Below are 25,056 nucleotides of genomic sequence, written 5' to 3' on the forward strand. Positions count from 1 at the left end.
CTCACTTCTAAATAATTTTCTTTTTATCTGAACTTAATTTTTTTTCTGAATTCAAGTTCTCTGAATTTTATAAACAGTTTTATTAATTTCAGATACTTTTCAAATTTGAAAATACTAATCATATGTTACATGCAGGGAAAATTTTCCAGGCGGGAATGTTTGGGAAGAGGGTTCCTGGAGGATTTCGTGTGGACTGGAGCTATCATAGCAATTTAGGTTGGGGAATATTGAAATGAATCTAATTTATATTTATATTTCTGAATCATTGCATGTGTAATCAAAGTAAACCAATTAGGTATTTTATATAAATGTAGGGATAAAAGAAGATTTTACTTATTCTGGAAGTAACTCTGTCATCGAAAGCATGACGGTTGAAATAAATCGATGCTCGTGTTTATCGTTTAAGTTTATTATTGCGTTTCTCAATTTTTGGACTCGGTTCTTAATTGAAAGGGGATTGTTGGGGTATATTTCCTGGGATTGCCCAGGGAAATTTTTCTGGAAAACTTCCCCTTATTGCTGAATTTCAAAATGACACACAAGAACATATTTTTGCCCTAATAGATTTAGAACAGATTTATAGAAGACATTATTTCTGAATTGGAAGGCTTTCCTCCTAGAGTACAAGATTTTGGATTATCCAATGAACACAGCGAAGCTATTTTAGATAATATTAACTAAAAGACTCAGTTGAAAGAATCCTTAGGGAAGATTATAAGAATTAAACCTTATGCATGCAAAGTGTGTAGTAAGCTACTTTCTGGGACTTCTTATTCTTCTGTAATAGGTTTAGCTGCCTCCAATACCTGGATGACTCCAATATTGTTCCTTCAAAGAAAATATACTTGGCTCTACTGGTAGTACCATTAGCCAGGCCAACAAAAACCCTGGATATCCTGGAAGACTCTTTCCGTGATCAATCTGTATCGAGAGGCTTCCCTAGGCAACAACATGGCAGATTGCAAACTTCTCAATGTCATTCACAACACTCCACTAAATAGTGATAAAGCTCCTTTAGTGATATAATAAATAGTGATAGTAATAAAAATAGCTCCTCGAGCTGAGAGAAGGGAAGCCTTCCACTGTAAGCTGTGTTCTATCTGCTGATTTTATCGTGCTGGATGATAAGGGAAGCACACTCTCAGCCTGGAGAATTCATCTTTAATAACCTCTGAGCACCAAAGCAGTTAGACATCCTGACCCATATCAGGTTCCAGCAGTCATGGCCACATCAGAGGGGGCTTCGAGCTTCTTATTGCAGCTGTTTATAGCCTCTGAGATGCGAAATTTTGTGAAACGTCTAAATAATAATCCTGTCCCTGGTAACTGTGGAATTGGAGCTGATTACTTAATTGAAGAGGTGGACCGATGGTTATGTCGTTCCAGCTAATCCTAGAAGTTATATTGACGAAGGGATACCTATCGAAAGTTTTTTGTGATGGTATCATTTTGCCGTCCGGAAAAGCAAGGACAGTCGCCAAATCTGCTATCACGAGATTTGACTTCTCTCCGTTTCCGGCAAATGTTTCGACTTGATGTTACTTGACAGATCGTTTGCCCTTCTGCGTGAAAACGGAGGAATTGAGTATGCACGGTTTTTGTCTGGGAGGTCAATTACGGAGCGTATCTTAATATGCACCATTTGATGGAGAAGACACGGAGTTTCACCAAAAAACTTATATCGTAATTGTCAACTTTACGACCGCTTTCGATTCTATAAATTGTCGTTTACTCTGATTACTACTTGGAAATACAGACGTACCCTAGAAATGCTACCCACTTTTTGAAAATCTACATGTCGGTACGAGGAACTGTTATCGAGTCAATGGGAAACGCAGCCCCATATTCTTAGTGAATCTAGGCTTCTGGCAAGGTTTCAACGCCACACCCGAGCTCTTCAACTGCATGACAGACTAATTTATGGCTTGCAGGACAAATTGTCCACGATTCAATCTTGAGTTTGAAGACGAGTACTTACGGGTACAGGCTTTTATGGTGACGACCTTTTTCTGGTAGTCCTAGTCACAGACACTATCGAAAAAAGTCACCAAAGCTCTCCACGTGTACTCTGAAAATTAAACGAAAAACAAGTTTTTTCACCTGAAAGTAGGGAGCAGCGTTGAAACCTTAGACAAGTTGGAGTTATTATGTATATGAGAGTTGTCAATACCTCGCTCTTTACGCTAAAGTTTGAATTTTGTTTCAATTCGCTAAGAATAACCCCTGAATCACAAAGATCGTTTAATTAGAATAAATGGCTCTTTTGAAAGTACTAAAAAGACCTTAGCATAAAGAGCGAGGTGTTGACTAGAGGATGAACCCTCTCATATACGTAATGATTTATGTCGTTTTAAGGTTTAATGAAGCTCCTTACTTTCAGTTGAAAAAAAAACTTCTTTTTATTTAATTTCTGATAGTTTTTGAAAAATAACGGAAAATCCGGTACCCCCTTTATAGAAATTTCCCCTCGCCCATAAAAAAATTCATCTATGGAAAGGTCCCCCGGAGTAGGGTTCTCTGATCCATCCCCAATTTTCTATAATCAGGCAATTTTCTCAGACTCGAAACTTTTGATTGGTAAGACTAAACTTGATAAAAATTATATATCTGAAATCAGCTTAAAATCCATGTTTAGGTATATCTATTGGTATAAAAATTACGTTTTTTGGAGTTTTTGGTCACTATGGAGCCGGGCCGCACCATGCAAACAGTTCATTGCTACGAACTGTTAGAAACCTCCAAAGCTGGTCTGCGGATCAACTGACAGGAATAAAAAGCTATGCCCTCTGAGACCCTACGTCCTTCTCTAATGTGTAGGAAGTCAAAATCAGGAGAAAGATCCAACTTTTCTTTTGAAACCTTCCAATACATTATGACTATGCTATTAATTCCTATAAGAAACCAAACTCACCTTAAACTGATTGCAATTTAATAAAAGATACAATGAAGAAAGGGAACAACAAAAAAGAAAAATTAAACCTAGGATTGCTTATAAGTGAAAGTGGTGCTAAGTTTGCCACTACTTTTTAAAATTCAATTACATATTTCACTTGATCTCCAAATTATTCACCTCATTTTTATTAAAAGTATCTTCCACCACCTGAAAACTTTAATATGTTTATTGCCCTTGTTACTCCTTGATTTTAGGAGTGCAATGATAAAGTTAAAAAGTAGAAGTGGATGCTTGAATTATGCAGCCTTATCTTAGTTTTGGCAAGATTTTTGAAGAAACTAAATTTCAGCTTCGGGAGCAAACTGGGGTCTGGTGGATAAACTGGATAACACGGGGAGGGCAGTTGCTTACTTTTCCGTATATAAAATTACACTCCTACTGAATGAGCCCAATATAGAAGAACTGATCTTAGGTTAAAACTGAATAGAAGTCACTAAGTTATATTGGGATCATTATTGATAAGATGTTGTCTTTTCCTAAACTTACTGATTATTTGCGTCTGAGTCTTGCCCATAGTTTGGGAATACTAAATATTGTCATGTTATTGAAATATTGTAAAACAGTATTAATTTATTTATTAAATGTTTTCACACAATTATTTAAGTATTTTCATACAATTAAAGTCAAAACAGTAGCAGTTCACTTACAGCCCCTAAAGATAATCCAAAACAAGACAGTTCTCTTATTCCTCACTCTACAATGCTTAGATGTTTATTTGAAAACGAACCTCTCTTTTTATTTCTCTCTTATACTTCACTCTACAAAGCTTAGATGTTTATTTGAAAATAAACCATCTTTTTATTTCTCTCTTATTCCTCACTCTGTAAAGCTTAGATGTTTATTTGAAAATGAACCTCCCTTTTATTTCTCTCTTATTACTCACTCTATGAGCTTATATGTTTAACGAGCCTCTCTTTTTATTTCTATCTTTGTATCTTTGTAGAGTATTTCTACTCTACAAAGCTTAGATCTTTTTGAAACGAAACTCTCTTTTTATTTATTGATTTTCTTAATCTTAATCAACTAAATAAAACAATTATAAACAATACCATAACATTCAATCTTCAACAAACTGTTTTCATGATAAGACTATTGCTAGGTCTGTGCAGTGTTGCCAGATCGGACGGAGAGGATTATGCTTCCTTGAGCCCAAAATTATGCTTTTTTGGACAGATTTATGCTACGCTTCTATATTTTCCCAGGTTTCACGAAAAAGTTGATCAGTAAGACAAGTCGAATTCTGTCTTATCTTAATAAAGATTCTGAATAGAATATAATCTGATAATAATAGCCTAATAATTTGTTTTTAACCTGCTAAGGGAATAAAAGCGGGGTATAAACAAAGGAGGCAAAGAAAAAGGTAAAATAGCATAGAAAATAAGTAAAAAGGCCTTTTTATGGCCGGGGGAAGGATCTTGGTTCACAATTTATTTCATGTTTTTCGTCTTTTTCGCAAGTTGTCTTTCTTCTCGAAGTGTTGCCACTCGAATGAGCCTACGTCTGGTTTGGAGAAAAAAATAAATAAGAATAAAATCTGAACAGAATTCCCTGAGAGAGGTATCCTCGTGGAAGGCAATGTAGCTCTCACCGCAGGTTTGTTTCCAGAGACTATGTCAGCTCATGAAAAGGTTTCCAATTTTATCTTTATTATCTCCTGTGATGTTAATGGTGTGCTGGGGCTCCACTTTTACCTCACCGAGGTAATGGTCAGCAGCAGGCTGACCATACACTCCGAGGATAAATTGCAGAATTTCAGATAGCCTTTCACTCAGAGTAGCACAAGTTTGAAGAACTGGCTGACAGCCATCCAGAGATTGCCAAAACAGGGATGTTTCCCTAGTGGCACAGAGGATCCTTTAAGCCAGCCTTTGTCTTTGGGGATAGACTTGCAATTCATGAAGTGTCTACCGAAAACTAGAATCCCTAACTGTAGCTAGCCACCAGTGATAGATTTTGGTAGATTAGAAACCTGATCAGCATGAGCTTTTCACAAAATCTTTTGGGGTTTCGGCGATAGTTTGGTGTCTAGCTGGTGTGTAGTAGCTATCAATCAGTTCTTGAACCATAAATCATTGCCTATGGTTGAAAGGGCTAGACCTAATTGCACAGCAAAATTCTCTCACTGTTCACCACTAAGAACAACTACATGAAACCCCTCTAAATCTCAAAATTTCTTTAAACAATCATCTTCGTCAATCCAATCCAACCAATCACCACATGTCTTTAAATTCAAATATTTTGTGTGCGCTTTTCTTTGCCATAGACCGTAGACCACAGGATCAGAACAAAAAATACCAGATGGTTCGTAGTTCGTCGCTGTGCCGAAAATTTTACTTTAGTTTCGTCGAAAAATTCGATAAACCATCTTCGGTGTTCGTTTTGTTGATGTGACGTTATGAGTTGTTCTACATCGTCTTAGATTATGCTACAATTATGCTATCTTAAGGAGGATTATGCTTGGATGTTTTTGGTTCCTAATTATGCTACGTTCCGCATAATTATGCTACATCTGGCAACACTGGGTCTGTGCCTTTCTTCGGTCTGTGCTTGCTTAGTGAAGCGTTTTCTTCTTATGCTTGAGGATTTTAATACCACAAAGACCATTTTATGAGTCTCAGCGTCGGCTGAAAGTCTCAGAGATAACGGGCTCGGTATAAAATTTTTCCAGTCCAACGGGGAGCTTCTGAATTAATTTCGTAAACATTGTTTGGGGATCGTACATGTATCAACCCTAGGAAAAACTAACGAGAGACTAGTTTAAAACAAAGAGACCCTATGTATTTGGTTAAATAAAACACTATGTATTCAATGTATATACAGCATAAACAGCATGCATCCGAAAAGATTTCAATCCAGATTACTAGCACAATAGGAAACCCCCAAAGCGGTTAAATTTTGAATGATACTTCTTTTGAACTGATTTGTAGTGTTCTCCAATCAGGTATGCTAGAATATTTTTAGGAACTACCCTCTCCTGACCTTTAAAAAGAAAATTCGGCTCTATTCGATGAAAAAACAAAAAATAAAATCACACTTTAAATTGACGTAAGTTTCACGAAATCTTAAAATTTGTATCTCTGCGCGAAAGGGAAAAAGAAGTTCAATGTTTTTTTTCAAAAATTTACAAAAAAATAATGGCTTTAGTTTTTTCTCGTTTATTCAGATCTCTCGTCAAAGCTTTAAGAATTAGGGCAAGACCGCTTAACCAATTTCGAATAGTTTGGCCACACATATTAAAATCGTTTATAACGGACGAGATAGGGGAATCTTAACGGCCATAACCTTAATACAACTTTTGAATCCTTTGTGAATTCTTTGTTTGTTTTACAGCTTTTGAAAAAATCACCCTGTATCTGTTACATGTTCTACAACCCTATTAGGGTTTAGAACTTCTTTGGAATATTTAATCCAACTCTCCTGAACACTCTTTCTACGCTTTAATATGGCTTGTAACTATCTATAATATTTTTAAGATATTCCGGCATTTTTTATTATTTAAAAAAATAACACCTTTTCTTCAAATGATAGCAAAGAGCAATTTAAAACTTAAATAAATAGAAAATATTCCGTATATAAGAAGATGGTACTTGTCAGTTACTCAAAACTCACCCAAGAAGTGAAGTTAATTCAACCTTAATAAAATATGACAAAACATGATGATAAAATGACACTTAAGAAATAAAAAACTATAGAAACCTAACCCAACCTAACGTAGCCCCCCCCCAATGTGCAAATTTATAGCCGAAATTACAAAAGTCCACTGCATTCTTTACAAGTCCAATGCATTACTTGCTTTTGTAGCTATTAAACCAGTTTTCTGATATGTAACCTAAGAGTAATTCTTGAATGTGTTCTGAATCATGGTTGCAGCGGTAGCTGAAACCTGATGACGAGCGAACCACATCCCATAGTAACCAAAAGTTAAAAAACGCGTTTTGAAAAAAAAACTGCCTGTAAAAAAATTGCCATCTGACACTGAATCAGGAATGGTAACTGTTATTTTAGTTCCTCTTAAAAGCAAAATTTTATTGCAAAAAGAAATTTTTGGTGGTTTCGAAAAAGCCTGAAACCCCTCAAAAATGGCGTCAGATCAAATTGAAAAGTATACCATTAGAATCAGCATGGTTGAACTAACAGAATATCGTAGACAGATTCTTCATGGCTAGTATAAAAGACATTGCTCATATCTACGTACTTTCTATAACTTCCACCATCTGCAAGTTCAAGATGGCACTAAAAACAGTACTTTTGGTGCCATATCTCAAGTAAAAAGGCTCATTTGAAAGCTATTGCTCATATCTAAGTTGTTTTTTTTTCAATTTTATCATTCGTAAATGCAATATAGCACTGAGAACAACACTTTTGGTGCCACCTCTTAAGTGGAAAAGTTCTTAATTACAAAACAAGTACTATTGTAACAGTTATGTTCCAGAACCCATAAATAAAGTTTTAATAGAACCCCTTCCATCCCGTATACTCCCCCTCCCGGCCTCCTTAGTAACTTTCATAGGTCGTCAACTCATCAGTAAGCAATTGAATTATTAGCATGCTACCACGCCATCGTAGATAAATGTTTAATGGTACAATTAAACGCTATTGCTTATATTCACTAGGATTACCATCTATTGGATTTCTCAGAATTCAATGTCAATTAGTTTCTGGGGAAAATTTGCGATGAAATCTTTGTCATGGTTGAAGCATTAGCTGCAATCTAGTAAAGCGCGAATCACAGCCCATATTAGCTGAAAGTAAAAAAAATGTTAAACCGTCTTTTTTTCTTTTTTCCAGGCTAGCGGGTTACTAGAACATATAATATATTCTTAAGAGCTTATTCAAAAGCCATTTCTCATATGTCCATGGTTTATATAAATTCCACCTTCTGCAAGTGCCATCTGACACGAAGAAGGCGCTTTTTATGCCTTTTCTTAAGAGGTACAGCTAGCTGGCTACCAGGATAGATTTTTGATAATTCGTAAAAAAAAAGCTCATATCAACTTTCTTCCTGTAAATTTCAACATCTGCAAGTTTCAAATGGCACTAAAACGGTACTTTTGGTGCGATGTCTCAAGTGGAAAAGCTGAGGCTAGTGGGCTACCAGAACATTTTAGAGTTATGTTTAACGACTAATTTGAAAGCTTTTGCTCATATCTACGTGCTTTTTATTAATTCTAAAATTCGTAAGTTATATATAGCACTGAAAACAAAGCACTTTTGGTGCCACTTCTTAAGTGGAAAATCTTGGAAGGATAAAACAGTATTGTTGGAATAATTATGGTCCAAAACCCTTAACTGGAGGTTACCAGCATCACCTCCCGGATGTTCCTCCTCCAGGTTCCCTTAATGAGCTACGCAATTGAAGTCCTACAAACACATCTATATATTAAATTTCATTATTAGAGGCTTGGTTCTGTTAGTACAACCTTATCATGCGTACGATTCCAGCTTGGATTTTTTTTTAAATCGTGGTTTTTCCCTTCTTAGAATTATTTTTCAGCTAATCCACTATTTTCGCAAATGTGATGCACTCATTTTTTAAAGCCTATCTCGGAAAGGCTCCACACAGTACTAAAAACGGCACTTTCAGTGTCACTTCTAAGGTGGAAGAGTTCGGAACCATAAAGCGGCATCATTACAATAATTATGGTCCAAAACCCTTAACTAGAGGTTTATAAGAACCCCTCACATATAATTTCTCTCCAAAACATCTAAGTAAGTTCTAGATGTTCTGGAGGGAAATTATACTCATTTTAAAGTAGAATATTATTGCAAAAACGAATTAACTAAAACTAAAAACTTTTCAAGTAAAAATCTACCAAAAATTAAACTTGAAAGATCAACAGTTTTGAATTGAACCTTCAAACTTCACTCCACGATGAAGCCCTTGTGCTAATGCTAACGGTGGTAATACAGAGGAAGGGACGTCTTTACCCCCTTAGAAATGACCAAAAACCCCTTTTTTGGTCATTTCATTGGAAAGGGCACTTTCCTCATTTGAAAAAAATGAAGGAAACACCCGAAAGTCCACTTTCTGGGAATGTGCTATCAAGTCAAATTTATAAAAGGCGATTAGGTATAAATATAAGCTTTTAAATGAGCCCTTAAACAGCTCTGTTTGTTACAGTAACTTTTTAGTTTCTGCTTGTCAGTAGACAATTTATAAGGCCCTGTCTTCATTGCGGGTTTCTCAGGCCAAGTCGACCGAGTAAAAGCAGCTTTTTTATTCATCGAAAAACAAGCATTTCTGAAAAACATGTATTGTTTGTGAAGTACAAATAGTGAACTCAAAGTTTTCGTAGCTGTCAAGGTTGTCTGCAGTATTTTCTACAGGCGTCATATCTCCTCTAGATCGGTGAGAATCAGAAATTATATTAAAAATAAGTCTTCAACTGAAACTAAGTAGTTACATTAAAACTTAAAACGAACATATATTTTTCAGCAAAATGGAATATATCATGGCACCGTTGTTCCTACATTAAATTTTAATCAAAAACCAACAACGATTAAACTAAAAAAGAGGGTTCTTCCAAGGGAGGTAAAGAATGAAGTTGAAATTTATAACTTATAAAAATTATTAGTTCACAGCCTATCTAATATATATCAATAAAACTAGTACAAATAAAACAATTAATTATGTTGCCCCGAGTTTTTAGGATTATAGAAAAGTAACGCTTTACTGAAAACACAAAATAATTCAAGAGTTTTTGTACAGTAAAAGCAAACCAATTAAGGACACTTTACAGAATAAAAATATTATCAATCCTTTTTAGGATCAATCCCTTTTAAGATCGAACAATCCATCAATCCATTTTAGGGTTGCTGCTTTATTTATTTGCTTCGTTTAATTTGGTATCTGTTCTGCACATTGCCTCAAGTCAATGACTGGTTCTCGTTTTGTTTCTGAAAAGGACATGTTATGGTTAGTTTGTAGACAAGCTCAAAGTAAAGCCATCTTGATAGTATTAGGACTATAGACTAGCTTTAGAATTTGTATTATAGCTTGAAATTCACTGTTGTATAGAGAGAAACAACCGTATTTCCAGATTTCATCTTATGTCTTGTTTTATTTTTCATTTCAAGTAATACAAAAGCATATTCCTTACAATTTAAGTTTGTATATTACTCAGTATTGGCATTATAGCTGGTGAGACCAAATTCTATATGATAAATCAATCCAATATTTCTGTATGCTGTTGAGTTATTTTGCGGGATCATTCATATTTTATTACACCCATTTACGTATCTTCTTCTTAAGGAAGGGGGATCCTAAACTAAATCCATGATCGTCTAAATAGTCATTCAATTATTGTGAAACAACCATCATGAAATCCATGAAACCTTGAGATTCAAATAGTTTTTTTTTAGGTTTAGATACCCCCGCCTAAGAAAAATTATTGGTCAGCACCCTAATAGATGGTGTGCAATTATGTGTACAATCTACAACCGTTACTTTTCATTTAAGAAGCTCTGCATACACGATTCATTTTCACGGACAGCATGTGCGTTTAGGGGCAAATGGTATAATGTACGTCATTACCAGGGGCGAATCTTCAGTATTTTTATGGTTTTATGGTTAAGATGGTAAATATCTGAATAGTCAAGGGGCACGGGTTATATATAAGAAATTCTGCAAATTTTTAGGGATAACTACACCCTTCCCTGAAGCAGCCCCCCTGGTTCTTAGGACCTCTGAGACTCGGAAGCTCTTTACATAGCCTTTCAATAGTTTTCATGAAATTTCAGCCTTTTTGTGGCTGAAATGGCTGTTTTACGGGCCAAAATGTTTAAAGGCTGTACTTCAATGTGGTTTGAATTTTTGTGTTACCTAAAAGAGCGCTAGAATTTGAATATTAATGCTGATAAATCCTCTTTCAATAAATTTACGACTGCTTTCCTAGGAAAAAAGGCACATCCTCCTCGGGGAGAATAAATAACCTAATATTTAGTAGGTAATTCTAGTGGCTTAAGGTTTTTCATGAAAGTTGAATTCTATGACTGCAACCCTATTAGGTGGACTTTACACTTATTTCTAAAATTAAACAAAGTTCTTGCTAATAGCTTTCTTGCTAGTAAATTAGTACATTTAGAATACACATAAATAAAACATTTTGCCGCTGCATAAAATGTAAATAATAATTCATTTTTACAGCTTCAGTTCGTATTGACAAGGGTTGCTCTTTACCTACAGTTCGTTTGCTATAAACTGTTTCATCCATGGTTCTTTCAAATGTGATACAGGCTACCAATTTCTCCTTCAATCTCTTATTTTTAGATTTCAATTTGATATTTATGGAGCAATTATAAACAACGAATTACAAATAGAACAATATAAGACAGTGGAGCTCAAACCTTCAAATGAATATTTTGACCCTGTGTCCAAGCATAACACAAATGAAAATATAAAAGAAAGAATTTAATTACATTAAAATTAATTACATTAAATTAATTACATTAAAAGCTAAATTAAAAGCTTTAATTACATTAAAAGCTAGCTTGTCAATTTTGGAGATTTATTTTGGGGATAAGGTGGGCGACTCAATTTTGTTTTTGAATTTTGTTTATATTTTTTTTGTGTTGGTATTTTTTCTCCCCTGTTCTTTTCGGCCATGGAGCGTTATGAGGGATATTGTCTTGAAGTAATTTTTTTTTGTTTATGAATTTTATTGTTAAATAAAGAACTCAGAAAAAAAATAAGGTCTTTAAAACCAGAAAATTATTTAAAACAGTCCTAGCATCATCAATTCAATGAAGTTTGAGAGATTTCCTCAATAGATTGAAAGAATTTGAATGCGAGATTTGTGCAATTACTTACTAACTCCCATAAAATACTGATTGATGGTGTACCAAAGTAACTTGTCTTTGCTGAGAGTCCATGCTTAGGAGATTGAAAACAATTTGCGAAGAAATATGCAATCTATTAAAAGATTTTCAGAATTTCTGTGAAAATCTGTAATATCATTTGTCATTTCAAATGTGTTGATGAATACACTACGACTGTCTTGCGCATTAGCTTCAAATAATAAAGTTTGAAATTTAAGCCTTCACAATCTTCAAGCTTCGACATTCTATGAATTAGAGATAGACAATATGGAAAAATCGTGAACGACAATTTTCCATCCAAGACTAACAGAGAATTTATGAAATGGTTATGTTCAAAATAGATATAGAATGAAGACAGAAAATTATTAAATCATAAGAAAATTAAGAAAACATAAGTTATAATAAAGATGCATGTATGTATGTGCTTCAAACTAAGTATACGAGTCGAAATACACATTAAAAAAAATTGTGTGTTTGTTATTTTTGTATTTAATAGGTATAGATTGGTGATTTAAATTCTCAGGGCGTCATAGGTTTTTAATCAAAACTATTTCAAATCTTAAAATTTTCAGATAATCAATTCAAATTTTCAAATCTTGGTTTGTCTGTTGAGCACAAAAATGAAAATTTGAAATTTGCTCAGATTTAGCATTGAGCAAGAGAATGGTCCTGTTACAGACAACTAATTTTGGAAATATGGTAGGATGGCTTGTAAAAAAATCAAACAGTTCGTGGTAACGAACTGTAGTATGGAGCGACCCGGCTCAATAGTAACCAAAACTCTAAGAAATTGAATTTTGATATCAATAGCTACATCAAAAGAATCGTATTTTAATGTTGATTTTAAATATATAAGTTTCATCAAGTTTAGTCTTACCCATCAAAAGTTACGAGCCTGAGAAAATTTGCCTTATTTAAGAAAATAGGGGGAAACACCCCCTAAAAGTCATAGAATCTTAACGAAAATGACACCATCAGATTCAGCGTATCAGAAAACCCTACTGTAGAAGTTTCAAACTCCTATCTACAAAAATGTGGAATTTTGTATTTTTTGCCAAAAGACAAATTACGGGTGCGTGTTTATTTGTTTTTTTTCCCAGGGGTCATCGTATCGACCAAGTGGTCCTAGAATGTCGCAAGAGGGCTCATTCTAACGGAAATGAAAAGTTCTAGTGCCCTTTTTAAGTGACCAAAAAATTGGAGGGCATCTAGGCCCCCTCCTACGCTCATTTTTTCCCCAAAGTCAACGAATCAAAATTTTGAGATAGCCATTTTGTTCAGCATAGTCAAAAACCATAATAACTATGTCTTTGGGGATGACTTACTCCCCCACAATCCCTGGGGCAGGGGCTGCAAGTTACAAACTTTGACCAGTGTTTACATATAGTAATGGTTATTGGGAAGTGTACAGACGTTTTCAGGGGGATTTTATTTTGTTTGGGGGTGGGGCTGAGGGGAGGGGGATATGTTGGAGGATCTTTCCTTGGAGGAATCTGTCATGGGGGAAGAAAAATTCAATGAAAAGGGCGCAGGATTTTCTAGCATTACTATAAGAAAACAATGAAAAATAAACATGAAAACGTTTTTTCAAATGAAAGGAAGGAGTAGCATTGAAACTTAAAACGAACAGAGATTATTACGCATATGAGGGGTTCTAAAAATACTTTAGCATAAAGAGCGAGGTATTTAGGAGGAGATAAATACCTCGCTCTTTATGCTAAAGTATTTTTAGTAATTTCAACTATTTATTCTACGGCCTTTCTGATTCAGGGGTCATTCTTAAAGAATTGGGACAAAACTTACGATTTAGTGTAAAGAGCGAGGTATTAACGAGGGTACAAACCCCCTCGTATATATAATAAAAATATAAGATTAAGAAAGTTTGTTACGTAAGTTAATTCTTAAGTTACGTATTTTTTTTACTAATAAAAACGTTTGTTAAAAATTAAAAGTTCTAGTTGCCTTTTTAAGTAACCGAAAAATTTACGCTAAAGTTTGACTCTTTGCCACAATTCTACTTTTTAAAACAATTAAAAGCTTTAGCATAAAGAGCGAGGGATTGCGGAGGGGACAACCCATTTCATATACGGAGTAATTTCTGTTCGTTTTAAGTTTTAATGTCGCTCCTTACTTTCAGCTAAAAAAATTAGTTTTTTTTTATTTAATCATCTTAAGAGTCGAGAAAATTTTCGAACATTTCGCGGTAACGAACTGTAGTAAGGAGTGAGCCGGCTCAATAGTAATGGAAGCTAATTTTAATATATAAGTTTCATCAAGTTTAAACTTACCCATCAAAAGTTGCGAGCATGAGAAAATTATCTTTATTTTAGAAAATAGGGGACAACACACCTTAATAGTCAGAGATGTTGACGAAAATCACACCACTAGATTCAGAGTATCAGAAAATCCTACAGTAGAAGTTTCAATCTCGTATCTATAAAAATGTGGAATTTTGTTTGTTTTTTTTTTTGTCACAAGACAGATCACGGATGCGTGTTTATTTGTTTATTTTTTTCCAGGGCTGATCTTATCCACCCATTGGTCCTAGAATCTCGTGAGAGGTTTCTTTCTAACAAAAATTAAAAGTTCTAGCTCCCTTTTTAAGTAACCCAAAAAATTGGAGGGCACCTAGGCCCTCTCCCTCGCTACTTTTTTCCCAAAGACCGGATCAAAATTCTGAGATAACCATTTGGTTCAGCATAGTCGAAAAACCTAATAACTATGTCTTTGGGGACGGCTTAATCCCCCACAGTTCCCGTGAGAAGGGCTGCAAGTTTGACCCGTGTTTACATATAGTAATGGTTATTGGGAAGTGTACAGACGCTTTCAGGGTATGTTTGTGGTTGGGGGGAGGGATTTAAGAGAGGGGGTTATGCGGGAGAACTTTCCATGGAGGAATTCGTAATGGGGGGATAAAATTTCCATGAAGGGGGCGCAGGATTTTTCAGCCTTTTTTGAAAAAAACAATGAACAAATTAAATATGAAAAAGTTTTTTTTCAACTGAAAGTAAGGAACAGCATCAAAACTTAAAACGAACAGAAATTATTACGCATATGAGGGGTTCACCTCCTCCCAATACCTTGCTCTTTACGCTAAAGTGATTTTGTTAATTTCCATTATTTATTCTACGGCCTTTGTGATTCAGGGGTCATTCTTAAGGAATTGGGATAAATTTTAGGCTTTAGTGTAAAGAGCAAGGTATTAAAGAGGGCGTGAACCCCCTCATATACGTAATAAAAACATACAAATATAGAAGTTCGTTACGTAAGTTAATTCGTAAGTTACGTATATTTTTACTAATAAAAACGTTCGTAAAAATTAAAAGTTCTAGTTGCCTTTTTAAATAAACAAAAAATTGGAGGCTAACTAGGCCTACTTCCGCGCTCCTTTTTTTCTCAAAATCGTCCGATTAAAACTATGAGAAAGCCATTTAGCTAGAAAAATAAATTAATATGCAAATTTTGTTTTAATTATTCACGTACGGAGAGCCAAAATCAAAACATGGATTAATTCAAAAACGTTCGGAAAATTAAATAAAAAAAAAAGTTTTTTTACTGAAAGTAAGGAGCTACATTAAAACTTAAAACAAACAGAAATTACTCTGTATATGAAGGGGCTGTTCCCTCCTCAACGCCCCGCTCTTTGTGCTAAAGGTTTTTACTGTTTTAAAAAGTAGAGTTGAGAGAAAGAGTCAAACTTTAGCGAAAAGAGCGGGGTGTTGAGGAGTGAACAGACCCTTTCACATAAAGAGTAATTTCTGTTCGTTTTAAGTTTTAATGTCGCTCCTTACTTTCAATTAAAAAACTTGTTTTTTTATTTAATTCATACATAATCCAGCGAAATTGGATTATTTTCGATTCCTCATAACAATGAATATTCCCATCACTAGGTGTACTGCAAAAAGCCAATAAAATTTGTCCTATGAATTTTTTTAGGAAATAGTAATGCGCAATTGGGTATAATATAATTTCTAATTTGGTTTAAATTTTCAAGTTTGACAATTAAGGTCATTATCACCTTTGTTGTTGTTCTACTTCCAAAAAGACCGATAATTTTTGTTGGCATTCTAATTCATCTGTTATTCTATTCTTGAGTGTCAAATGCAGGGAACCATTCATAGGGACTTCTTATCTTGATTTGGCAAAGGTCAGCGTTGTGGGTGAATGTATCCGGAATCCGCAAGTGGTTTGCCACCACCATTAAGACTAGCATGGCAACTTCAATAGAGGAAATAATATGTTTTCTTACAATTTTGAAAAAGTTCTGCTGTTCATGCAGTGAAGATTAACATAAAAAAACAATCACACAAGTAGTATAAATTGATAGAATTTAATCTAATAGAAGATAACAAGTGGAAACAGAGCCTCGGGCCTCATCAAGGAATTTATTATGGGGAGGGAATTTTCCCCATAAACTCAAAAAAGTCGGAGTCTTTTTCATGTTTAGAGGAAGACATTTAAACTTAGAGTCTCTTCTCCTCGAATGATCTTGGCTGCAAGTGATAATTAGAGTAGCATCCATGCTGATATTCTATGAATCGCTTTGTCTTTTTGAGAGAAGTTTGAGGTGAGTTGATTGTGCTTCAAGTGTTTCAAAAGATTTTTTAAAGTCAGTTTTTCAGAAGAATTGCAACGTTCATTAATTTCAGCTTGTCGAGGAAAATGAATATCTTAATAAGAATAGCCCAAGTAGGATTTTCATTACATTCCGTTGGAATATATTTCCAATGATAGGGACTGAAATGGATTGACAGGCCCTGTAAGCGTCGAATTTACAAAGATTTCAGAGTATACTAAATAGGTTAATTTCCAAAATCCGTGTTTTTTCAAAAAATCCTTGTTTTTTTTATTTTGGTTATGGAACTCCTTAGGCCTTCTATCACGGGTGCGGAAACAGTCAATTAATTTGGAATATAGGACCATAATGAAGTGGCTAATAAATGAACATTTTATTCAATGCTGACTCTAAATATAAAAACCATTTCCTCTTTAAATTCATTCCTATATTCCTTAAATAAAGCTTTTTGGGGAAACAAAAGGACTCAGGATCAGACTTTGGGGTCGTTGGTGGCGAGGTCTATTTCCTGAATTCCAAGGGAGCCAAAAAACAAACCAAATCTAAATTTTTCTAATCTTTCTAATGAATTCACAGGATAGAATTCTGCATCGAACGATATGTTAATTTCTTAGTTATCCAATTAGGCCTATGGTCCTTTATTTCAAATTTATTAAATAAACTACAAGTTTACAACCAAAAAGTTCATTTTGCAAAGATGAGTTAAAGCAATTCCAATGCTGACAGCACGGAATTAAGAATTATTCAATTCTTTACTTAGCTGTGCTATTCATCTTGCTCGTAGGTGCGCATTTCTGCTTGTTGTTTTTGTGTCTTTTTATTCTGAATTTTTTGTCAGAAAAGGTCCAGATTAGCTACCCCTAATAAGAAACAACATATTTGTTGTTTCTTCACAACAAACGCCTACACAACTTGGGTAGTTAATCTGCACCTTTACCTTATTTTGTGCTGCACATACCTGGTTTATGCCTCAGGTTGAAAAGCCTACGTTAACTTTTGGTCCAGTAACAAAGTGATACAGTCTGAGAAAATCCCCGGCATCTCTACACCCTCTTTCCCCACTCCTAAAGCTACTAAAAACTCAACAAAGTACAAAGCCATCTGAGGCTAACACAGCTACAGACGCTCCTCCTCCATCCCAATCAATTCAAGGTTTCCCTTTTTACATTCCCCCGAGAAATTTCCGTTTTCCTTAAACCTTGCTTTACGACATTATCCAACACCAAATGTGAATCACGTGCTTATTGTTTAGCCCTAGATGGCTGGTCGAGAAGGACGATATTTGGCAATCTGTCATCCTTCATCCTCAGAACGTGCCATAGCCATCACAGCCATCTTCTCATTATAACCCTAGAAGGTAGGATTGAACCACACCTTTTGAACAGCCTGCTGTTTGAAATACGGCCTGTCAGTCGGGTAGCCAAAACAACCCGTAGCCATTTTCTCTGAAATTTTTTTTTGGAAATCTTCCTCCTTTTTCCGAAGCGCCCATGCTTCAGAACCCTATTTTATCACTGTCATCACTGTGGTTTCCAATCTTGGTTTATAGGTTTATCTTCCTATTCTACCAAACTTTTTTTTAACTGTGAAAAAAAACTTAGTTTTGGATATTCTACTTTTAACATCTTCAAGGCATCCACCGTTTTCACTAACAATGGTATAAAGGCAAGTGAAGCTGTGCTTTTTATCTATCTATTTGCTATCCAACGTCACCTTTTCATCTTCACTTATTCCTAGCCTTAGCGACGTTGTCTTTTTAACATTAATGTTCAAACCTATTCTAGCACCCTGAACTCGCAAAACCTCTAAAAGTTCATTCATTTTACTCGTACTTTCATCTAGGATGATTAAATCATCAGCATAAATCTGGGTCCATGAAACTTTTTCTTCCCCATTTTATTCCCTGTTCTCCCATTGCCTTTCCTGTGCTCCTGAAGACAAAGTCTACCAAAATGATCGATATAAATGAGAATAAAACACAACCCTGCGTAACTTCTGATTTAATACGAAACCCGCTACTGACCTCATTTCCTAACTTATCCGTAGCAGTATTATTTTCGTAAATAGCACATATTATTTGAATGTATTTGTCTGCTATACTGTACAAATATAAACAGTTTCACTTAAGGATGAGGGAGCAGTGAAGCTGTTGAAAGTAGAATAGCCAAGGCTCAGGGTGTTTTGTGACAGTTGAAAGAATTTTAGAAGAATAGGAAGATCAGTCTGCAAACCAAGAATAGAATATTGGAAGTTGCGGCGATGACAGTAGTCAAATATCGTTATGAAGCATGGGCGCTCCAAAAAATGGACAAAGATTTACTAGATGTTTTCCAGAGAAATTGCCTACGGATTTTTTTGGGTACCCGCTTGACTAACTGTATTTCAAACATTAGACTGTACGAGAAGTGTGTGAAAAGTGGGAAAACAGTAGGCTATATGAAAAATGACGAGTGGCCTAAGATTGCCCTTTTCGACCAACTGTCAAGGGCGAAACGGAAAGCTGGTCGTCCGAGGCTGGGGTTGGAGGATGTCGTAAGGAAATATTTAAGGGCTAATGGAATATCCAAGGAGGGTGAAAAGAGGGAGTCTTTAAATAAATTAGTATGGAGGAGGAGCCTGTGCAGATGTGTTGACCTCAGGTGGTTTCGTGGCTGCAGAGAGTTTTAGTAGTAGTAGTAGTAGTAGTAGTAGTAGTAGTAGTAGTAGTAGTAGTAGTAGCAAATATCTTGCAAATCTCTTCATGTTTTCACAGCGAAATATTGATTAGGCTAGCTAGGTAAGGTAAAATTGGATAAAAGAAACAGTTGCTCACTCTGTCTCGTTGTTTTGGGTCTTTGGAGCGTTTCGAAGATTTTTTACACAAGGAAAAATTAAAGTGCGGTCCTCCCATTGATGCGACTTGAAAAAGGTCACACAGATTAGACTGATGTTTGAATTTTTTCTTTGTTCATATTAGAGATGAGCAATTTTGACAAATAAAGATGGCTGTCAAGCGTGATTCTTTTTACTTTTGAGAGTGGTACTTCAAAACAAATGGACATATTGAGTGTTAAATACTTAAATAGCTTGAATATCATGTCACGCTGTAGAGATTGACTTTCTCGTATTAATGCTTCTAGCTTGTCAGTTCTACCGTATCTTCTTTAAGAGTGTAGGCGAAGTTCTATTTTATCCGGATTTGATAAGCCAGCAAAACAAAATCTTCTCGATTTACTTACTTGACTTAGGTCTCCTACCGGAGCTTCTCGACGTCCGCTGACTCCTCCATCCGCTTCGGTTCAGTGCAAGCGTTTGTGCTTTACTCGGTCTGATGTTTGACATCGCCAAGAACTTGGACAGGCTGTCGGACGATCGCTTCTTCGGTCAGCCGTGGGGTCGCTTTCTACCGGCTTTTATAGGGTCAAAGTGAAACAAAATCAAAAACGAGATCATCAACTGGTACTTAAGAAGCATAACTAAAACAAGATAGAGCACTGCCGTCAATTGGCTGCTGTAGGAGTGGCCCCACGGTATCTATGATCACTATTAATGTGGATCTACTGCCTTATACCTTAGTTCTAATGCTGGATGGACGGAATTATGGGGTTTTATTCCTTCTTAAGCAAACATGAAAGTTTCCGCACTCGGTGTTCACTCTTTTTCCAACAATTCCTCGATAGCTCTTCGTACAAACTTATGCAATCTCAAAATTGCTTTAGAATGTACGTATTCCGTACAATAACCCACAAGATTTGTTGGTAAATGTTATCACAGTTTCCTGGTTGTTCTTGGGGATGTTATTAGAATTTCATTAATTGTGCAAAGTCCATCCTCCAGTCCGAGCAAATATGGGGTTACATTTAGCCCTAACTTTTCGCCAGTACATGTTTCACGTCTAGTTTAATCCCTGAATATTTTACCAAAGCATCCTTTGCATCTAGTTAAGTTACACTTTGAATGTCTTCCTAACATTTTGCCAGAATCCCTGTCCATAGGTTCCTTCCTTTCTGACATCTAGTGCTGCTGCACTATTCTCTGGACCTTTAATACTTTTCCTGCATCCGGTTATCTCAGACTCCTTCAGTTGACCATCTAAGTCAACTGGGTAGAGCTGTTTTGCCAAACTTTTTACTTTGAGGGACCCCTTTTGAGTGTCTGCATTTTCCCTAACTGGGGAGCAAAGCTCATGTCACTTTTGCTCTCTATTAATTTTATTACTAATAATAATTCGTCTCCCCTTTGCAATCTTAATATTCATTTTGGTTCAATTCTAAAGAAGCATAAAAAGTAAAAACTCTTTACCAATATTTTCCCAAATATTTGATCCCCAATATATTTTTCTTTTTTTTGCGGATAACTTACTGCCAACACTAATCAAGGTTGTATCTGGGGGGGGAGTAGGGAGTTAGGGAGTTTGAGCCCCCTTCCCTCTCCTCACTGAATTTTGTCGCTTGTCCGACTCGTAAAAATGTATTAAAAATGAATATAAAACAAATTTTGATGCGTTTTTTAAGTTTTTTTAATCCCCTCCCCGGAAGAAAATGCTTTTGTGATCCCCCCCCTCTCCAAAAAAACTGGATACGACCTTGAAACTAATAAAGTAAGTTAAAGTATAAAGTTTTCTTTTTCACATAAGTTTCCACCCCCTGTCATTTAGTCTTATGACTTCTTGTTGGGCTCTGGTTCTTTCCTAAGTCAACAATCAAAGCTTAAATGATTTGAAAGCCAGAACTACTGGCCCTGTTAAGTGTTCTATCTGAACGTTTGCTCCTCGTGCTGTTGCCCTGGGATCAGAGGCGGTCTTAGCGAGGAGAAAGAGTGGGCACTCGCCCTGGGCAAGAAATTTTAGGGGAGCAAAATTTCTAATAAAAAATTTATTGGTTATAATCATTTTGTATTTTTAAGAATTTTATTTCTATTAAAAAAGGTAGGAGCGCATTGGAATTTCTGGTTAATTTTTTCTAATAGATGAAAGTTCCGTTAAAACTTTACCTGAATATTATTTGGGAGACAAGTGGGGGCGGGTGCTAATCAAGATTTTGCCCCGTGCCCAAGAGAACACAAAACGGTCACTGACTGGGATGGATGGGGTTTATTTCCAATCATTACGGCAACCGACAAAAATCGCTTGCCAGTTTAGTTGGGATTTGATTTCTTTTGTTTCGTATTAACTTACAATTTTAAAGCCATAAAAATCACTAGTCGAACAAAGTTTCAGAATTATTTATAATACTTTATACTTTCAAAAGGAATTTAGAAATGTAACGTTTGTGCTATTTCAAATAAAAAGAATAAAAAAGAAATATTAGCTAGCGCATGAACTCCTAATATTTTCCTATGCTCCCAAGAAATGTAGGCTCACACTTACTTTTTCTTTGTAGATCCCAAGGGCTCTCCCCTTAGGAAAGTGGGATTTTGCTGATAAACTTAATTCAAAATTGACTTAGCTTGTAAGGGAGCTTTGGAAGCAGCTATGAGCTCATAAATATGAAATGAACTTAATTTTGAGACTACACGTAGTCGTATTTCCTCCGCATGTTAAAGTTATTTTTACTTAAGACATTCTGCTTCATCAACCCTCAGTTTATCCCCCTCTTTCAGGCTCCATGTAACCCCTGGTAGGCTCAGGATGGTAATGGGAAAAGTGGACGAATTCCAGAGACCAGGTCTTTATCCGCTAAGCTCTTTCAATGCCATCTCCAGTCAGTTACTGACAAACAATATAGTAAAAACACAAACTTCTGACAGAAAAACATAACTACAAGAGGATATAAAAGCTAGTACAGCTTCCAATCACTATTACTACATTCCATAAATCAAAAGCAAAGAATAGCTGTTGTCCTCTCCCTATGCTATTTAAAGCAATGGTTTAAAATCAATCAATGAAAAGCAGTAAATACACATTCTGAAGACTAACCTACCAAACCAAGTTTACCTACCTACATAACCAACCAAACCAAGTTAACCTACTACCAAACCAAGCTAACCTACCACGACCTAACCTAACCAAAACAGAGTTTCACTTTTTCGTCATTTTGCGTTTAAACAGAACGTTTAAAGTAGTACTAAAGCTGAAGGTCAAAGTCGCAACTGGCTGGAGCTTTGGATACAACTAGTAAATAAACAAAAAAACGATTAATACCAGTCACTCTCTTATTGTTCAATTAACCTTGAACTGTTTCATAGCAAGGTGGCTAACTATACAGTAAGTTGCCGTTTTATGAAAATCGCTGCATATGACTTTGATTAGCCCAATCTTGAAGAATAGCACATTAGTGGCGTCGGTTTTTATTGCAAGATCTTATTGTTCTGTTAAGGTCTTTGCTGACAAACTGCTGCCGAAAAATGCAGAAAAAGTAACATTTTCTAGAGCATCAAAATTTTGGTTGATTTTTAAAAGGTTCAGAATATACTTGTTATTTGGGAGGATAGACGTCAATTTCGTTTTGTTCTCTGAAAAGATCTAGAGAAGTGAAAAACTGAACACTGGACACGTAAATGATAGTTTCACAGACATATATGACTTTGGTTAGCTTCAGAACCTGTCCATAAATAAACTTTGAAGAGCTTTAATACGAATCCAGAACTCAAATTCATTGGTATCTTTTTATGTATACGTAGAGTTCCAAATCTTGAAATACCATATAGGGCCGTGCTTAACTATACAGGAATCTGGATCTGGGGACAAATATTGCATGAGTGACACACGGGTTATACAATGTATGTTAGTGAGTAATGCTCCCATTAACTCGTTATGCAAAGATCTTAAGAAAGATATGAGTTTGAGAATAAAGTTCAAAACTGCGTGTAGTCTTCATGAATTTTGCCAACCGGCCTTTTGCGTGGCTAGAAATTTCCACATATCTAATTTTATGTGGTTTGTACTAGTGTTTTTTATGTTGGTTGCCGTGTCTCGTTTTGGTTTTGATTGAATAGAATTTTTGCTTTGATTGAATTTTGGTGAAAACCTGAAACACAATTTTTTTTTTTATTATAGGCACTTCCAACATCTTAGAAATTGTGGGCATCAGCAACATTCCCTTAGGTGTTTCGAATGTCACAGGTTTTTGTGATCAACGAGCAGTGGCCATTGATGATGGCGTTTCTGTATATGGGCAGGCAGATTTAGCCTACAAGGTGACCAGACGTGCTGTATTGTCTACTACAACAGCACAAGTGTTTCCCAGTAAGTATAAAAATGATTACTCTGTTCTTAATTGACACACATGTGCACCAAAGTATCAACAATTCTTCCAAATGAGAATGTAGGATTTCTATCAAAATAGATTTGGTAACAAAAATTTTTATAAAAGAGCACCATGTGGTAAAAAAATCCACACTATCTAGTGATGTAAGTCTCGCTAAATTTAAATACCTCTATATTCAGCACAAAACAAGAAAAGTTACAAGGATTTCTAAGATTTTAGAGAATGTTTAAGCTTGCTTCTTGTTTTCTGCCGTTTATCCGAATTGCTTTTGCAAGCTCTGCAAGCTATGACATGGTCATTCAATCAATTGTAAATAGTTTGGCAACACAAACTAAAAATCTTATAATTGTTGAAATGAGCTGATTCTTTAAAGCGTCTAATCCCCTTAAGGAATGGTACTCCTATTCCAGTTTGTGGTAATTTTTATTCAGTTTAAGTTTGACGTCATCATTCATTTCAGGTTCTTGTAATACTATTGGTGATTGTGCAACAGTAAATTGACAAGCAGATTTGACCTTATAGGTCAACCGAGGGTGCATCTTGTCTTTCACTCCAACATAGTTTTTTTCATTAAATATTTCAATAACTAGCTTTTCCTGATTGGCCCATATGCGGATGAAGGATTCGAAAATTCATATTGTCTCAGTTAGAATAATTATGTTCTTATTATAGTTGACCGATTTTTTAAACTAATTAATAAAAATATGCTTTTTTAATATGAAAATGGCTGAAAGCAATTTTGATAAGCACTTGAAAGATTGACTTCAGAAACAGAATTGCATTTAAAAATGAGTTGAGCAATGATAAAAAAAAAACTTTTCCCTTTTTATTACTCTTTTGTGTTGTTGCTACTGTGTAACGTACCACTAGCCAATTTTGTTGTTTTTTTTTAGGGGGGGGTCATAAATCTACTCATTCGCTGGTCACTTTATCTGACTGTTTTGTTTCAACAATGGTTAACATAATGCATGCCTCATAACCTTATGAAGAATTTCTTTAAATCGCTATCATAGGAATGTGATGATTATTCTGAACTAATTCAATTAAATTGTACCTGATAGCGAAACCCATAACCATGGTTCATTCTCATTTCATTAAAATTACTTTGATAACAATACTTTACAGCAATAATTTGAGGAAACACTAAGATCGCATATTTTCTTTTCGAATAAAATCATTATGTAATTAAAAGGTGTCAGAGGTTAAATCAACATCTTGCAAGTATTGAATCAATCCATATAAAAACACTTGTATAAAGTTTTCAAAGATGGGCCTAAAATGCTTTTGAGGCCTTAGATACCCTGATCCCCATTTAAGAATACATTGATTAGCACCCTAACCAAAGATTTTGGTTAGAAGTCTTAGACTTAATTTTATTGGATAAATCGTCTACGATTACAGCTCATTTTTATGAATTGTATGAATGCATAGAAACAAATGGTAAAATGCATGTCAGTTTTGCCTCCGAAATAAGGGCATCTGGATGCTACCTTTTTCATGAGGTGCGCTCTGTTTTGTTAAAT

The 25,056-nt window shown here is 35.3% G+C and overlaps 2 protein-coding genes and 1 long non-coding RNA gene across 4 annotated transcripts in view; 2 read left to right on the forward strand and 1 right to left on the reverse strand.

The window, feature by feature from the left end:
• The window catches only part of LOC136041866 (uncharacterized), a 35,871-nt gene extending 31,814 nt beyond the window's left edge, over positions 1-4,057 (reverse strand). For both annotated transcript variants that reach the window (XR_010621118.1, XR_010621119.1), the window contains exon 1: positions 4,003-4,057. This is a non-coding gene — a long non-coding RNA (uncharacterized LOC136041866). The remainder of the gene's footprint in view (positions 1-4,002) is intronic.
• LOC136041864 (AP-1 complex subunit mu-1-like) overlaps positions 1-25,056 on the forward strand; it is a 381,890-nt gene that overhangs the window by 33,094 nt on the left and 323,740 nt on the right. The window lies entirely within an intron of this gene.
• Positions 1-25,056, forward strand: part of LOC136041863 (collagen alpha-1(V) chain-like) — a 209,722-nt gene that overhangs the window by 8,731 nt on the left and 175,935 nt on the right. The window contains exon 2 of the mRNA XM_065726642.1: positions 23,323-23,511. Within this exon, the coding sequence (XP_065582714.1) occupies positions 23,323-23,511 (189 nt within the window). The remainder of the gene's footprint in view (positions 1-23,322; positions 23,512-25,056) is intronic.

The sequence above is a fragment of the Artemia franciscana genome, unplaced genomic scaffold (genome assembly GCF_032884065.1).
Source record: "Artemia franciscana unplaced genomic scaffold, ASM3288406v1 PGA_scaffold_47, whole genome shotgun sequence".
Lineage (NCBI taxonomy): Eukaryota > Metazoa > Arthropoda > Branchiopoda > Anostraca > Artemiidae > Artemia > Artemia franciscana.